Here is a 14,186-nt window from a genome sequence, read left to right as displayed (position 1 = left end):
CAAGTGACTAAGTTTAAAGCTTTATTAACCAAATAACAGCGGTGAGTGCTGGGTGTGCCCCATGTCACTCAGAGAGGAAGAAAGCATTAGTGCCTGAGCCCTAACCCACTTTCATACTTACACATGCACAACCCAAGGCTGGCCAAGCCTGGGTGTAATGTAAGAAGAAGAGGGGGAAGGGTAGACGAGAGTTCTGTCCTGTGCACAGGTCATCGAGGGTTCGCTGTAAATCTCTGACTTGCTTCAGCTCTCGGGAGGGTTTTAAGCCCTGGGTTCTTTAGGGGGCATTTTCGTCCAGGGACATTCACCCCACCCATGCTCTCGGTACCAGTCTGAACCGGTCTTCCGTGGCTCCCTTAGTTTCCCCAAAACACACCGGTTTCAGGGTCGCGAGGCGGTTGTTTTTTAACTCACTGGCCTTCGCAATCTTACTGGTTTTGCAACCCCTTCAGTTCTATCTGGCTCAGGTATCCTTGCTCACAGCTGGCCGGGGTTGAGACAAAGGCTTCTGGTGGTTTGGCAGCAGAGAGCTTGTTTGTGTGTGCTGGCCTTGGGCTGCAGTTTCGTTCCTTATCTTTGGGCCTAGCTGGATCATCGAGTTAACCCTTTCCTTCCTTCCACGCATATGAAGGTGTTGGCAATATACAGTGCTGTTGCTTACCCAGGGGACCCCACAGGGGGGCATTTTATTGTGAAACTTCTCAGCTCCTTGTCCCCGTGGATAGTGGGGGACCCTGCAGATCCCGACCACCGCAGGCTGAAGTCATGGAGATCGCGGAAGTCACATATTCCGTGACTTCCACGATCTCCGTGACTAAATTGTAGCCTTAATCATAACCTTTATATTGCTAAAATGTTATCGTCTAACTCTAGAGATAGAGCCAACACATTTGGAACAGAAGGACTTGAGTTCTATTCTTGCGGCTATTGTGTGTTGTGCATGTCCATGGATTTGTTACATTTATTATCTCAGTGGTGTGACAAAGGAATTGACAAAACACATGATTCAGAAAGAAGAATGTAAAAAAACAAAAAAACAAACATTAGACCTCACTGATTCCATTTCCTCATTAAGGAGGTGGATTATCTGAAAGTATAGAGAAAAGACAATACTATTAACTTTAGGATTAAAAGATGTTATACCAGCAGGAAAATTGTCTGAACTGCATAAATATATGCAGTCTGGGAAGAAATTAGATGCTTAATAGAGAACATAATTGAAGTCTAAAAAAAAATCTTAGTTTGACTAATGTCAATTTAAATGATTTGTTTTAATCTCACAATAGTGGCATGAGAGTGGATACTAAAGAAAATCTCCAGAGAACAGCATTTTCCTCCTAAAGGGCCTTAAGAGTAGGCTTTTCAAAAATATCTAAGGGCCAGTTTTTAAAGGTATTTAGGCATCTAAACATGCAGATAAGTGCCTCATGGGATTTTTCAAAAGGGAGTTAGGTGCTTGGATGCTTGGAAAATCCCATTAGGTGCTTGTCTCTATCTTTAGGCACATACACATCTTTACAAATCTGGTGCTGAGTTATTTAGAAGCACAAGTCTCACCCAAAATCTTGGACTGTTAACTGCAGACCAAGTCTGGGGAAGTCAACATACGAGGGGCTTTCAAAAAATAAAGGAGGAAAAATCATTGGACATAGTACTTGGAGATGAATTCCACACTTTACGATGTTGTCTTGGACAACTTTACTCCATAATGTGATGGTGAAAATACTGTATTCAGAGAAAGGAATCTTAATTGCACCAACAGTTTTAAGCATCCTTAGAAAAGTCTGTTCTTAAAAGAGAGCTTAGTGCTGGTGAAAGGTGTGGGTAGCGAGCTTTGGTGGTTAAGTCCCAAAGGACACTCATCAGCAAATCAAGCCTCCACTGCTGCACAAATGTGCCTCACCTGGAAGGACCACTTTTGTGAGTGAAAGGTCACTTCAGACACTCATGAATCATTTAACCACAGACTGCCATACAATATACCAGTTGTGCTCACGGTTGGTGTGTTGCAGAACCCCGGTCCTCCAGGAGCTGGTCTGAGACCAGCAATTCATAGACCACTGAACAATCTTCAGATTGTAATGAGTTTCTCTTGACTTGGGTGGAATTTGAACTGACATCCTATAATAGAAAAGCTCTATATCCAATTTTCCTCAATCTCTGAGATATCCAGTCACCGTTCTCTAATCAGGGGTAGTCCAATTATTTTTTTCGAAGTCCAAATTTCTTGGTCAAGGTATAGTCAAGGTCCAGACTCCAGAGCAAATAATAAAATATAACAACAATAATGATAAGTAAATAATCTTGGGGTCTCTTCAAAAGTATGTGGTGGTCTGGATTTGGCCCACAGTCAGTCTGTTGACTACCCCACTGTAGATAATTTTTTTTCCTGCTTGAAAATTTTTGCTGGCCCTCTTTTCCCCCTAAGAGATGTGGTGGCCTCTGGCCCTTCCTCTTAGTTTGCTTCTGCTCTGTTCACCCCACAAGGCACCTTTAGAGTTTGGTTCATTCTGAACTCCTCTCCTATCTATCATTTGATCTGATCTGTCCTTTCCTGTGTCCTTTTTTACTTGGAAAGGGAGAAAATACAAGGAGAAACATGAATAAAAATAAGTCCTAACTCATGTAAGAAATATGACTGATTAGGAGGGGAGAAGTTAGGTTTTATTAACCCTGTATATACTGTCTGTTTTCCTGTAACAGTATTTGACTGCAATTTTGAATTGCCTTGTGAGCTGGAATATTCTCCTCCACTGAAGGACAAAGAAAACCACAACAGGACCTGGCACAGAGTGAGTGCAGAGGAGCTAAACCTTTTGCGTGGACCAGAGAGAGATCACTCCGAGGATTCACCAAGAGGTAGGATGAGCAAGTATATTTAGTCTCCTTAAAATAATGGTGGTGTGCTTCTAGATACCACACCCTATACAATGTACAATTCTGTTCCTTTCTCTGTGGCAAGCAACACGTGAACTTAAGGGAATTGCTCTGTCTACAGGAAGCAAAATAAGACTGGATTGAAATCCGCTTTGGGATTGTAAAAATCTGAACCAGACTGGACTCGGGACATTGCACTTGGAGTTGAATAATAATATTTTACACGTCTATAGCACCTTTCCTCTGAGGTTATTGATGGGGATGGGGGAGAAAGATGAATTCTACTTCACATCACTCGGGGTACACTGAGGCACATGGAGTTCGACGTGCTCAAAGTCATTCTGTGAGTCAGTGGAAGAGCAGAGAATAAAATCCATGTGTTCTGCATTATTGTCTTTCTTGCAAGCCAGTGCAGACAATTTTCTTGTTAGGATTTAAGCTTTTTCCATTGAAGCTATTTAGAGAGAAAATAAATACTAAGCATTTGACATTATCATCAATAAAGCAATGTACATTTAAATAAAGAGATCTAGAAGTAGGAAAAGTAAAAAGTCTATAAATTTTCTTTTCTCGCTCTTTTGAATCAAAGATGGCTTCTTTGACCTCTCTTGGGTATTTTTTTTAATTTTGCTTTTAATCAAACCTGACACCAGCAGCATATTTCATTCCGATTATAAATGACAAAAGGATCAGCAAGATGCACTTTGCCTTCTTAATCCTAAAAGAGTAGAGGAAAATCCCACCCCCCTTCAACCTGTTGTGGGTACCTGCTTGAAAACTGCCACTGCTAAAAGTCAGGGTGTCATTTAAGTGGCTGGAACTACAAATGGGAGAGGAAAGTAGGGACACATCCAAACAAATGTTGGGGAAAGTTTTTCCTCTGAAACCTTCCTTTGTATTAGTCTCAGAAAGACATGTTTGTTTGTTCTATCTTCACCGTGTACTATGCTTTCCCATGTGCTTCCCAAAAAGTATTCTTTATGCATCAGCTTTTAGTGCCCATTCCTTCAACCTTACTTGTGTTGAGTTATCAGATTGATTTAAGAGATTTATCTTGGATGGGTAGAAAGACTGGACTGATGAAAGAAATGTCAGGATTGGGACCCTATTGTGCTAGAGACTATACAAACACATAGGATGATGAAGCTTATATTCATTGCATCTTGTCTTAAATTGGATTGTAACAAACAATAGGAAGGAAGGGGGGGGGGAGAAGAGAAGGAAGAATAGCAGTAATGAGAGGAATTTAAGTAGCCTAGCTAAGTGCAATGCACAAAATAGAGTCCTGCATCAAAGAGAGATACACAGAAAGCAGGATGCATTGGGTAAACCAGAGATGGGATGCTTTAGATGAAGGTGTTAAATATTTAAAGTCTTCTCCTTTAACTTCTAATGGAAATTCTGGCTGAATGGGACTTTAAGGAGGATTAGTATGAGAAGGGTGGTTGCTCAGTGAACTGCTTTGAGAGGAAGTTCCACACCAAACAGGCAGTGGGGAGGAAGACATGGAGACAGAAATGGGAGGTGTGATGAGGCTGGAATAGTTGGTGGAGTAGAGAGAGAATGAAGGAACCCAATAGGATAAGAAGCTCAAGATATAGAGAGGGCCTTGAAGGCATGGAAAAAGAGTTTAACTCAGTGGGTGAAATCCTGGCCTTTTTAGGGTATGTCTACACTGCAATTAAAAACTCTTGGCTGGCCTGTGCCAGCTGACTTGGGCTAAAGGTCTGCTTAATTGCAGCGTAGACTTAATTGCAGTTCGGGCTTGGGCTGCAGCCTGGGCTCCAGGACCCAGCGAGATGGGAGGGTACCAGAGCTCAGGACCCGAGCTTCAACGTCTATACCACAGTTGAGCAGCCCCTTAGTCCAAGCCCCAGAAGCCTAAGCTAGCTGGCGCAGGCCAGCCACAGGTATCTAATTGCAACGTAGACGTACCCATAGACGTACACTTGGGTGAAATCCTGGCCCTCGTGTCATCGGTGTAGTTTTCAAGGGAGTAAATTCTCTATCTATGAATGTGTTCTGGATCCTGCTTCTGTGATTATTAAGTTTTGAATAATTAGACATTTGTCTTTGAAGGATTTGTTTTCAAGTTGGTGTAAATGTTTCAGAGTTGGACTGAGATTTAAAGTCCAACCCGTGCTAGAGGGGGAATTAAGTCATGTGGTTGATTTGGGGAGGGGACTAGAGTAAGAGCCTGTGCAGTTGATGGAGTCAGACTTGGATTTGTTTGGGGTTTTTAAACAAATAGACAAATTGAGGATAGTCAATCATTCATTTTGTGGTGACTCAAGCCCTTGCAGAACCTCCTGAGGTTCCTTGCAGTTCCCAAATGACTGTAACTTCTTTTGCATATGAAGATGGATTTGAAAATTCTACACTCCCAGCTTTCTATTTTATATCACTTTAATTACAGCTGCTTGGCACAGAGACATTTTGTGTGGTCTGTTTCAATCTGAAATAACTAAGCACAGTAATTCCAACCCCCACTGTTTGTTTTCTGCACAACATACTTCCAATTATGTGAGTCCCATTTCATCTCCATTCATGAGCTGTAATGAACAGAAGTAAATAAGCAGATAGCATAACCCAATTTTGAGTCATTTTAACTCATCCTTGTCACTTGACTATCAAGTCATGTCAAGTGAATTTCCTGTTAATCAAGACAAATATCCCAAGCCTCCTTCCATTATCCTCCCTTTATGTATAAAGATTAGTAGAAATTCACTGATAATATTTGACACTGAGAAGCAATATTCCCAGCTGTGACTTAAACTCAATGTATGAATTTGGACAAACTTCTGTCAACCCTAGTATCCCCTTTTGAAAAATGGAGGTAATAGCATTTATATACATTTTTAAAACACTTTTGAGATTCACAGAAGAAAGGTGCTAGTAATTATTGTGTTATTAGTTATTACATTATTAAAACCTTCTGAAGGTACACTCTTGCTACAGAAAATTAGTGGATATTTGTAAACGAGGCACCTTTCAGTGTATGTATTAGGGAATACCAGTGGTTCATTGCTTTGTATTTACAGTTATACAGCAAGCTTTTCACTAAAGGATTTTCCCCCCAGTTAGTGGATCAGCCAGCCATGTCCAAGACCATGCAATCAGTTGTGAATCTACAAGCTTAGGTCCCGATCCTGCAAAGAGTTTTATATATATATGCTTAATTTCTCGCAAGCAGATAGCTCCATTGAAGTCAATGGGATGTTCACATTCTTAAAGCTTATGTGTAAGTCTTTGCAGGTTCAGAGCCTTATTATATTTAAATTTCAGTAGGAGCCTGATTCAAAGTCCACTGAAGGCAATGGGAAAGACTTGCACTGACTTTGTAGGGCTCAGGATCAGGCCCATATGCATATTAGTGACTAGGTAACCCTTTGTGGGTTACCACATTTTTTGTAATTCATGAATAAGCAAATGCCATAAAATATTCAGGAATACTGTATCACAGAAAGTATTCATTTATTTTGACAAGTATGATTAATATTTAATTATTTATGATACTTTATAATATACTCTACCAGCAAATGTACAGCAATATATTTTGTAGTGAAATATTAGTAATAGATCTTGCTGCAGTGCTATCCATGCTGTTAAATCCTTGCTAAGAAGGCACATGAGACAACTAGATTTTTGGTTAAAATGACTGGGTTTGCAGATCAGTGAAGTTCTACTGTATCTGTTTTGTTATATCCCAAGTAAGACAGAGAGATTTCTCTCTCCATCAAAAATCAAGTTGTGGCCAGACCAGAACCTCTGTGTCTGAACTCTGGATCCAGATCCAAGCTTCCTATGCCTGAGAATGCCATTCAGAGACAGCCCTGAGGTGTGTATATGTGGGAGGGTTGATGGGGAGGGGGATTGGTACTGGGCCACCACATCAAGAGCTCCAGGAAACACTGTGCCTCAGGAATGTACAGTGCCTCCCAGAAAGGCAGAATCCTTCTGTGTGCCATTGGTACCACCTCATAAGAAGATGCTGCATGCGCTCTCCAGATCCAGACGGGATCAAGGCTCTGCCTTTTTCCAACACTATTTGAAGAGAGGGAGGGTGTATATCCTGGTGCACTTGCAGGGAGCAATAACTGTGTGCTCAGAGTTCAAAGACTACAATTATGGCTGGCCCATGAGTCAGGTGTACAAGGAGAAAGCAAAGATTCCTTGCACTCCCGGTACCACCCCTGAGCCTTCCCTCCTGCTCATCTACCTGTGGAAGAAGGATCAACAGTTAAATTCAAACAGACAGAATGCAAACTGGATCCAAATCCAAATCTTTTTCAAATCTCCAGGTCTTCAGATTCAGATCTTTAACAGGCTTAAGCCACAGAACTTGGAGATCTGTCTTTTATATGAATAGATTTGGGGGAGACAACCCCTTTTAGATGAGTGTTTCATATCAAGGTTATACCATATTGGAAGACTGAACAGTACTTGCAAAAGTTCTTCCATGTAAATGTGATTATACTTCTATCAGAGGAAGACAAATGAGGGTAATACCCTAACTTATGGCTTTTAGCTTGAGGCTACCTTGAATTAGAGGTAAAATAAGAATTAAACACACACACATTTTATTAGTTGAATGATCTTCTTTGTCAATGTTGTCGAAAAAATGGAGAGCAAAGGATCTAGAAGGTGTGGAATGAGACCCAGGCAGTGAGAATATTAGCAATCAAAGATAATGAACTACTGGAGTATAAATGCCTACTGCCTTTAATTTATTGCCCCTAGGGGAGAGAAAAATGAGGAAGATGCTATGAGATGAAAAAGTGATGATATGGAACAAAATATTATATATTAACCAAACGGGATGGTATACATCAAAGTATGTGCTAGCAAGAAATTAGTTTCCCCCCCCTTTGCAGGGTTTTTAAGTAGTACAACATTTTTCCAGTGTAAATACAATCAGAAATATCAGCACATTCATCAATGGGAAAAAAATAAAGGATGAATACCCAAGGAACCAGGTGGACTTGTGCCAGATAGACAAATGAAGAAGAGATATTAATGGGTGAAGTAACAACTGACTTTGGTCCACAACCTCCTGCTTTGACATGAGGCTTGAACTGATAGAAATGGACTGTATGAGTAATCTTTTTAGTGCTGAAAAAACATTTCTTCATTTTTGAGAACCAACATGAAATATTTTATTTGTAAATGCAATACAATTGATTTATGTCAAAAATAGAAAAACTTTGACAGAATCAAAATTTTGGATTTTGTTGAAAAGCCATTTTTCATCAGAGAAAGGCTTTGCTTTAAAAACCAAACAAAAGACCTTTTACCTCTGAGTGCATATTGCACCACCCTTCCTAACTGAAGGGAAAAACGAAGGTCAACTTTGTTTGTTAGGACTTAATCCAGATGGTCAAACAGTTTAAAAAATGGTTTATGAATATTTTTGTGAATAAGTGCTACATTTGATCTGTGAGGTCAGTGTTAGTTATTTGTAAACATTAGGATGGCATCAGGTATTCATGAAAACGTATGCAAATCCTAATCTTTAACAAATGTGAGCCCAAATGGTGATCCAGCCAGGAGTGAATTTTTCACTATTAAGTATTCTTCTGCTTAAAAGATTTAGTCATTCAATCAGGAAGCAGAAATATTATTGTATGACTTAAATGGATCAACCACACACCACAAATAGTGAATGGATGAGGCAAACTGTTTGCAAACAACCCATAGTTTGAAAATCAGTCATCCATACTATTGCAAAGAAAAGATATTCACCGGGTTGATGCACAAGCTCCTCATAAACAGAAGAGGTTAGATTTTTATAATGGATATTGCTTGTAATGAATAGCTCCACCAGCTCTACATCAGATCAGATTTTGTTCGGAGACTGAACATGACAGCATATACATATCAAATACTATCTGACAGCCCCATAGGAACATATGCAATATTAAAATACTAAAATGCATCTGATTTTAAAAACACAAACTCCTGATGCCAAACCCCCAAAGTGCAATGAAGAAAAGATGCCACTTTTCATAACTGTCAGATCCCCAGCTCATGCTCCCTCTTCACAGACAAAATGGACTGGATATTCTTGGCATTCTGCAGCCTACCCTCCTAGTTAGTGATACACTTGTGCTTTGTTATTGCAACATTATTTCATTTTAATGAGCCTGCTTTAAAGAGGCTAAATTATCTCATTGTAGAGCTATGTGTTTGTTTCTAAATGTGAGTATTATATAATAGGTATATATATTTATACTGAATATGAATGGGGGTGTGGGTTTGTTGGCTTGGAAATCTTATTTGTTTGCTCATTTATTGCTTAATTCAGTTAAGGTTTACAAGGAATTCATCTGAAATGAAGCATCTTCTACTGCCAAAACTGAAGAGAAAAATTACAGGATATATTAATTTCTGATGCACAGTAAAATTAATGATTTGCTCATTACCTGTGACTACACAATAATTTACAAAGTAGTTATAGAAACTACTTAGCAGATTTGAATGGATGGAAATAGTACTTGACCACTGCTGGATTTGGCATTGTTGTGGGCAGTCTCGGAAGAGAATGAGGGTTGAATGGCTATGAAAAGTTAACTCCTCTCTCTCTCTCTCATCTAGAGGTGGACCCGCATGGTCAAGGTTGACAGAGACATTAGAGGGGCAGCATAGAGCAAGCTTGCCTTACTGCCGTCTGTGCTTTCTTTTTCTAAATAGAGATTATGGGCTTGATCTCACACCACTGAAGCTAATGAGATTTTAGCAATTGGCTTCGATGGTGTAGGATTCATTCTGCATAGCTATCAAATCAGTCCCTTTTATCCAACACTGCATTTGCACACATGCACACTTTTTTCTTTACGTAATGCACTATTTATAAGCAAAAAGAACACCCATACATTACATAAGGAAGCAGAACACTGAGTAAATGAATTAATGATCATTGAATTATTAGCAATTGCTTTACTACTATTCCAAGTACTTATTTTAGATTGTTTTGCTGTGCTGACACCAGCTACTACATATCAAAGTGTCAACAAAATGCAACATTTAATAAAGTACATAATTAAATATGACAAAGCAGAGAGTAGAGCTTGCATCTCCTATGCCTTAGCTATAAAATCATGAGGGGTTTAACACCTAGAACTTCTGTGACCATGGAGTATTTTAGCATCATATTGCACCCTTGATGGTCTTAGCATGTACAGAATATCAAAGGGATTTTCTCCAGCCCTGTTTTTTTGAGGCTAGTAAAAGCATTAGTAAATTGACAAGGGAGGTTGGATTAGAATCTATTCTTTATTGCTTTTAATGGCAAGTGAAAACAGATTCTTTTCTATTGTGTTATACCAAGTACATTTAAATGTCCATTCAGGCATAGGCATAAGGGTAAGGCAGAGTCCCAGAACTCCAAAAGGTAAGATGCATGTGATAGCAGGCCAGACTCCCACCTAGGGTGAACTTGACCTGATAAATTCAGGCAAAGGGTGTTAACCTGCGTCTACAGTAGGGAAAAGGTTGTGATTAGGTCAGTGTGTGTTAGCTAACTTCAATTTAATCTCTTTCCCTAATCTAAAGAAGCCCACTGGGGTAAAGGAAGACTGTGCATTTGACATATTCTGAATGTTTCTACATATGGTATCATACCAGATGCTTTCTGGGCAAATTATTGCTCTTTCCATTAATGCATCCATAAAGCAAAAGCCAATATAGATGCTTCATAATATATCTTTCCAATTGGAGTTTACATACTTCAGTGCCTCTGGGAAGCAGTGCATCACCAAAAATATTACCCAAGACATCATGTATATGCCTTTTGAGGTTAAATCTTCCTTGGGGAAATTGTTAATGTGGTTATAGCTAATATCTCCAGTTTCATATATTTTAAGTAATGAGCAGGGGGTGAGGGAACCACCAAAGTAATTATTTGGTCCTTGGGTTTTTGCCTTAAAATATGTATTCGTTTTACACTGTAGACCAATTATGTTTATTTTAATCCCGTTTAAGTGACTAATGAAGACTGCAAAGTAAAGGTAAGATGCTGAGGTTAGTGTAATTGAGGCATCTGTATTCTGTCTTTTGAGATGTCTTTTTATATTTTTCTTAATACTGTGAGAGGCGTGCACTGCATCACTCAGAGCCATTTCCATGGGTGCAAGAATAAGTACATTGTAAGTTGTGATTTATAAACTATTCCTAAAGTTTGGTCTCATCTTGTTGTATAAAATGCTAGTTGAATGGAGAATATATAGGCATCGGGCCAAATCCTGTTTACTTTATTCATGTGAGTAATCCCATTCTTTAAATTGATTTGTAACTAATGGACCAAATTCATCCAGAATGCTAACTCCACTGAAATCAGTCAATGAATCTGGCTTCACATGAGCGGGATTTGGCCCTTCAGATGAGTCTGTTCTTCTTTTACTTATTTATTTTGAGAGTAACTGTGATAGAATAAGATCCACTGACCAACTTTTTCCCAACAGCAGCCATCTTTACATGTATCAGTGCGTCAGCTACATTCCAAGGGTTCCAGAGTGGATTAAAGGTAGTGCCTTGGGGGTCTTGGACTCAGGCTGGGATCTAGGAAGGGGATCTTCTCCTTCCATGTAGTGACACAAATGTTGCAATGTCCTGTTACTGACGCATGGATATTTAAAGGTTTACCCCATCCCTAGGTTGGGCCATGTTGCCCTTTATTTAGCATATTGTGTTAGGCACCCAGCTCTCCATAAGGAACTCAAAACCCCTTTGGCCTCTAAGTTCCATTGTCAGCCCTATTCCCTACATACACATCTGTACAGGAACCATCAAAGAAAACTGTTGTAAACTACTACAGAACAAGACATCAACTCACCTCTCCTTATAGCATGGGGAGTTAAGTAGTTCTAGGTCTCTTCCCACCACTGTGTATTTGTAGGTCTTCTGTGGGATCTCTGACAGGCCATGGTACACCAAACTTTGTTCTGGAATGCCGACCACTGCCTAGAAAAGAGGTCATTATTTGATCAATATCCAGTCCAGCCCACACATGCTCAAAAAAACAAAGTAGCAGGACCTTATTTTTATGCTGATCAGTGCAAAATCTGTAGTCATTGAGATCTTTACCACTATCTTATTGCAAATGAGTCACTCAGCCTGGTCTTCCTCACGGAAATGTAGGTCAATCGACATCGTAGAGCTGGTGTTGACTCATCTTGTCCTCAAGGCTCCTCTCTGAACCACAGACACAGAGAATAAATCTTGAGGCTAAGTCGCCATTCTGTCCCCTTTCTGGCTGAAATAAAGAAAAGACACTCAAAACAAAATCCTTTGATATGTTAATCCAGAAACAGTCATTTTTCTGATTTACAAACATTCAGGCATCAAAGGAAGGATGAGTGAGCCAGGAACCCATGAATTCAAACTGTACCCAAAATGACATTTCTCTTGTGATTTTCAAAAAGTTCAGGTTTCAGAGGAACAGCCGTGTTAGTCTGTATTCGCAAAAAGAAAAGGAGTACTTGTGGCACCTTAGAGACTAACCAATTTATTTGAGCATGAGCTTTCGTGAGCTACAGCTCACTTCATCAGATGTTTACCGTGGAAACTGCAGCAGTTTCCACGGTAAACATCTGATGAAGTGAGCTGTAGCTCACGAAAGCTCATGCTCAAATAAATTGGTTAGTCTCTAAGGTGCCACAAGTACTCCTTTTCAAAAAGTTCAGTTACCCTTTTGTTCTCATTGTTTCACATCTTTGCTCTTTCCATGTCTGGTTGGAAGCAGAAATCTCCAACATCCTATGAAAAGCTGTTCTCGTAGGATCTTTGGCTCAACCACAAGTAAGACAGCTAGCCCAACTTTGCAGACTCAGAAGTATACAAACGGACCCTCTGAAACCTCTGGTGTTTGCCATTAGTTGTGATCAAGTGCTGGACAAGCAACTACAATAACTTCCTCTATATGGTTCTTGTAGCACCGGCCAACTTGCTTTCATTGTTCTTCCAGCAAGGAAGTGGAAAAGTCAGGAAAATGAAGTGAAGCATTTTGCTATATGCCACAGATTCCAATCTCTTGAGGTTTGGAGCCTTGCAAGGTGTGTTAAAAGTATAATGGAGGTCAGTTTGCAAATCCTTTTCACGTGTATCACAGTAATTTCATTTATCAAAGAGACGGGCCTAAGCTGACCTGGAATTCTGATCTGGGTCTTAAACACCCCAAAGTTCAAGGATGTTCCAAGTTGAGATTTTTGGTTCAGCTCACTGTAAAGATAATTGGCCTCATTTTAAAAATCTGATTCAGATCCAATTCCAGGTTTGGGTGTCACTCAAAGTTTTTAGCTGTGAATGGAACTGGAGTTTTGTTTCTGACTCCTCCTAAGAGGTGACAGCTTTTGATACTGCAAGGTCAGGCTCTGCCTGAACAAATTCATGTGCTGCCGTAAGGTCATTTCATCACAGATGGAAGTTGCTATGACATACACAATTTGGAATTTTCCATACTGAACTCTGTACATTTGGGAACAACAGGCCATGTTGTCAGACTCTGGTATCTAGCTACAAAATAAAACAGAAGCACTTCAACCCTGAAGACACTGTTCCATTTTTCAGATGGACAGACAGACATGTGTCTTCCTAAACTAAGCTCAAAGCTTCCAAAGAGGTGATGATTTAGATAATTTAATTCCTCTTCAATTTATTCTGTGACAAACTAATGATTAAAGGAAAGAGCCTTGGAACAAATACAATGAGATATTCTATGTCTTTATTTAGAAACTGTAGATTCTATTAAATTTATTGACTTTCTCCTTTGGCTTGTGTAGTAAAAGGAGTATCTGTTAAACAAGGACAGATCCTATTAAATACTGCTTAGTACACGTGCATCATAAATGAGGTTGTTTACTAATCAATGGCAGCATCTGAATGAATAATACTTGGCACTCTTCATATCAAGTTTCTTTATGGACACTTATTTATTAAGCTTCATAATACTGCTTTGAGATAGGTAGGTCTTATGCCCACTTTACAGTTAAGTAAACTGAGGTACAAATTAAGCAATCCCATAGTGAGTCAGTGGTAGAAATGAGAATAGACTCCAGAATGCCTGGCTCCCTGTCATCTACTTGAACCACATCCTAATCATTAAGATATACAGTACTTTAAAACTCTGAGGCAAGGTGAGACCAAAGAATAAGCCAAAGTGTAATTGTGGCTCACAGAGTCTGAAAATGCATCCCGCAACTAGCATTTATTTTGCAGGCAGGGTGTAGGACAAAGCTGGTTAACAGTTGCTTTTTCCTGCCAAAAAGCTCAAGCAATTTCAGTTTCTATATCAAATTGAGATGAGTCTGACTCAC

At 39.6% G+C, this 14,186-nt stretch overlaps 1 protein-coding gene across 1 annotated transcript in view; it reads left to right on the top strand.

Moving 5' to 3' along the window:
• The window catches only part of ALK (ALK receptor tyrosine kinase), a 539,109-nt gene that overhangs the window by 157,339 nt on the left and 367,584 nt on the right, over positions 1-14,186 (top strand). The window contains exon 3 of the mRNA XM_073336696.1: positions 2,704-2,859. Coding sequence (XP_073192797.1) covers positions 2,704-2,859 — 156 coding nt within the window. The remainder of the gene's footprint in view (positions 1-2,703; positions 2,860-14,186) is intronic.

This window comes from Lepidochelys kempii, chromosome 3, assembly GCF_965140265.1.
Source record: "Lepidochelys kempii isolate rLepKem1 chromosome 3, rLepKem1.hap2, whole genome shotgun sequence".
Taxonomy (NCBI): Eukaryota; Metazoa; Chordata; order Testudines; family Cheloniidae; genus Lepidochelys; species Lepidochelys kempii.
The sequence above is the reverse complement of the archived record's forward strand: the minus strand, read 5'-3'. Positions and strand labels throughout refer to the sequence as shown.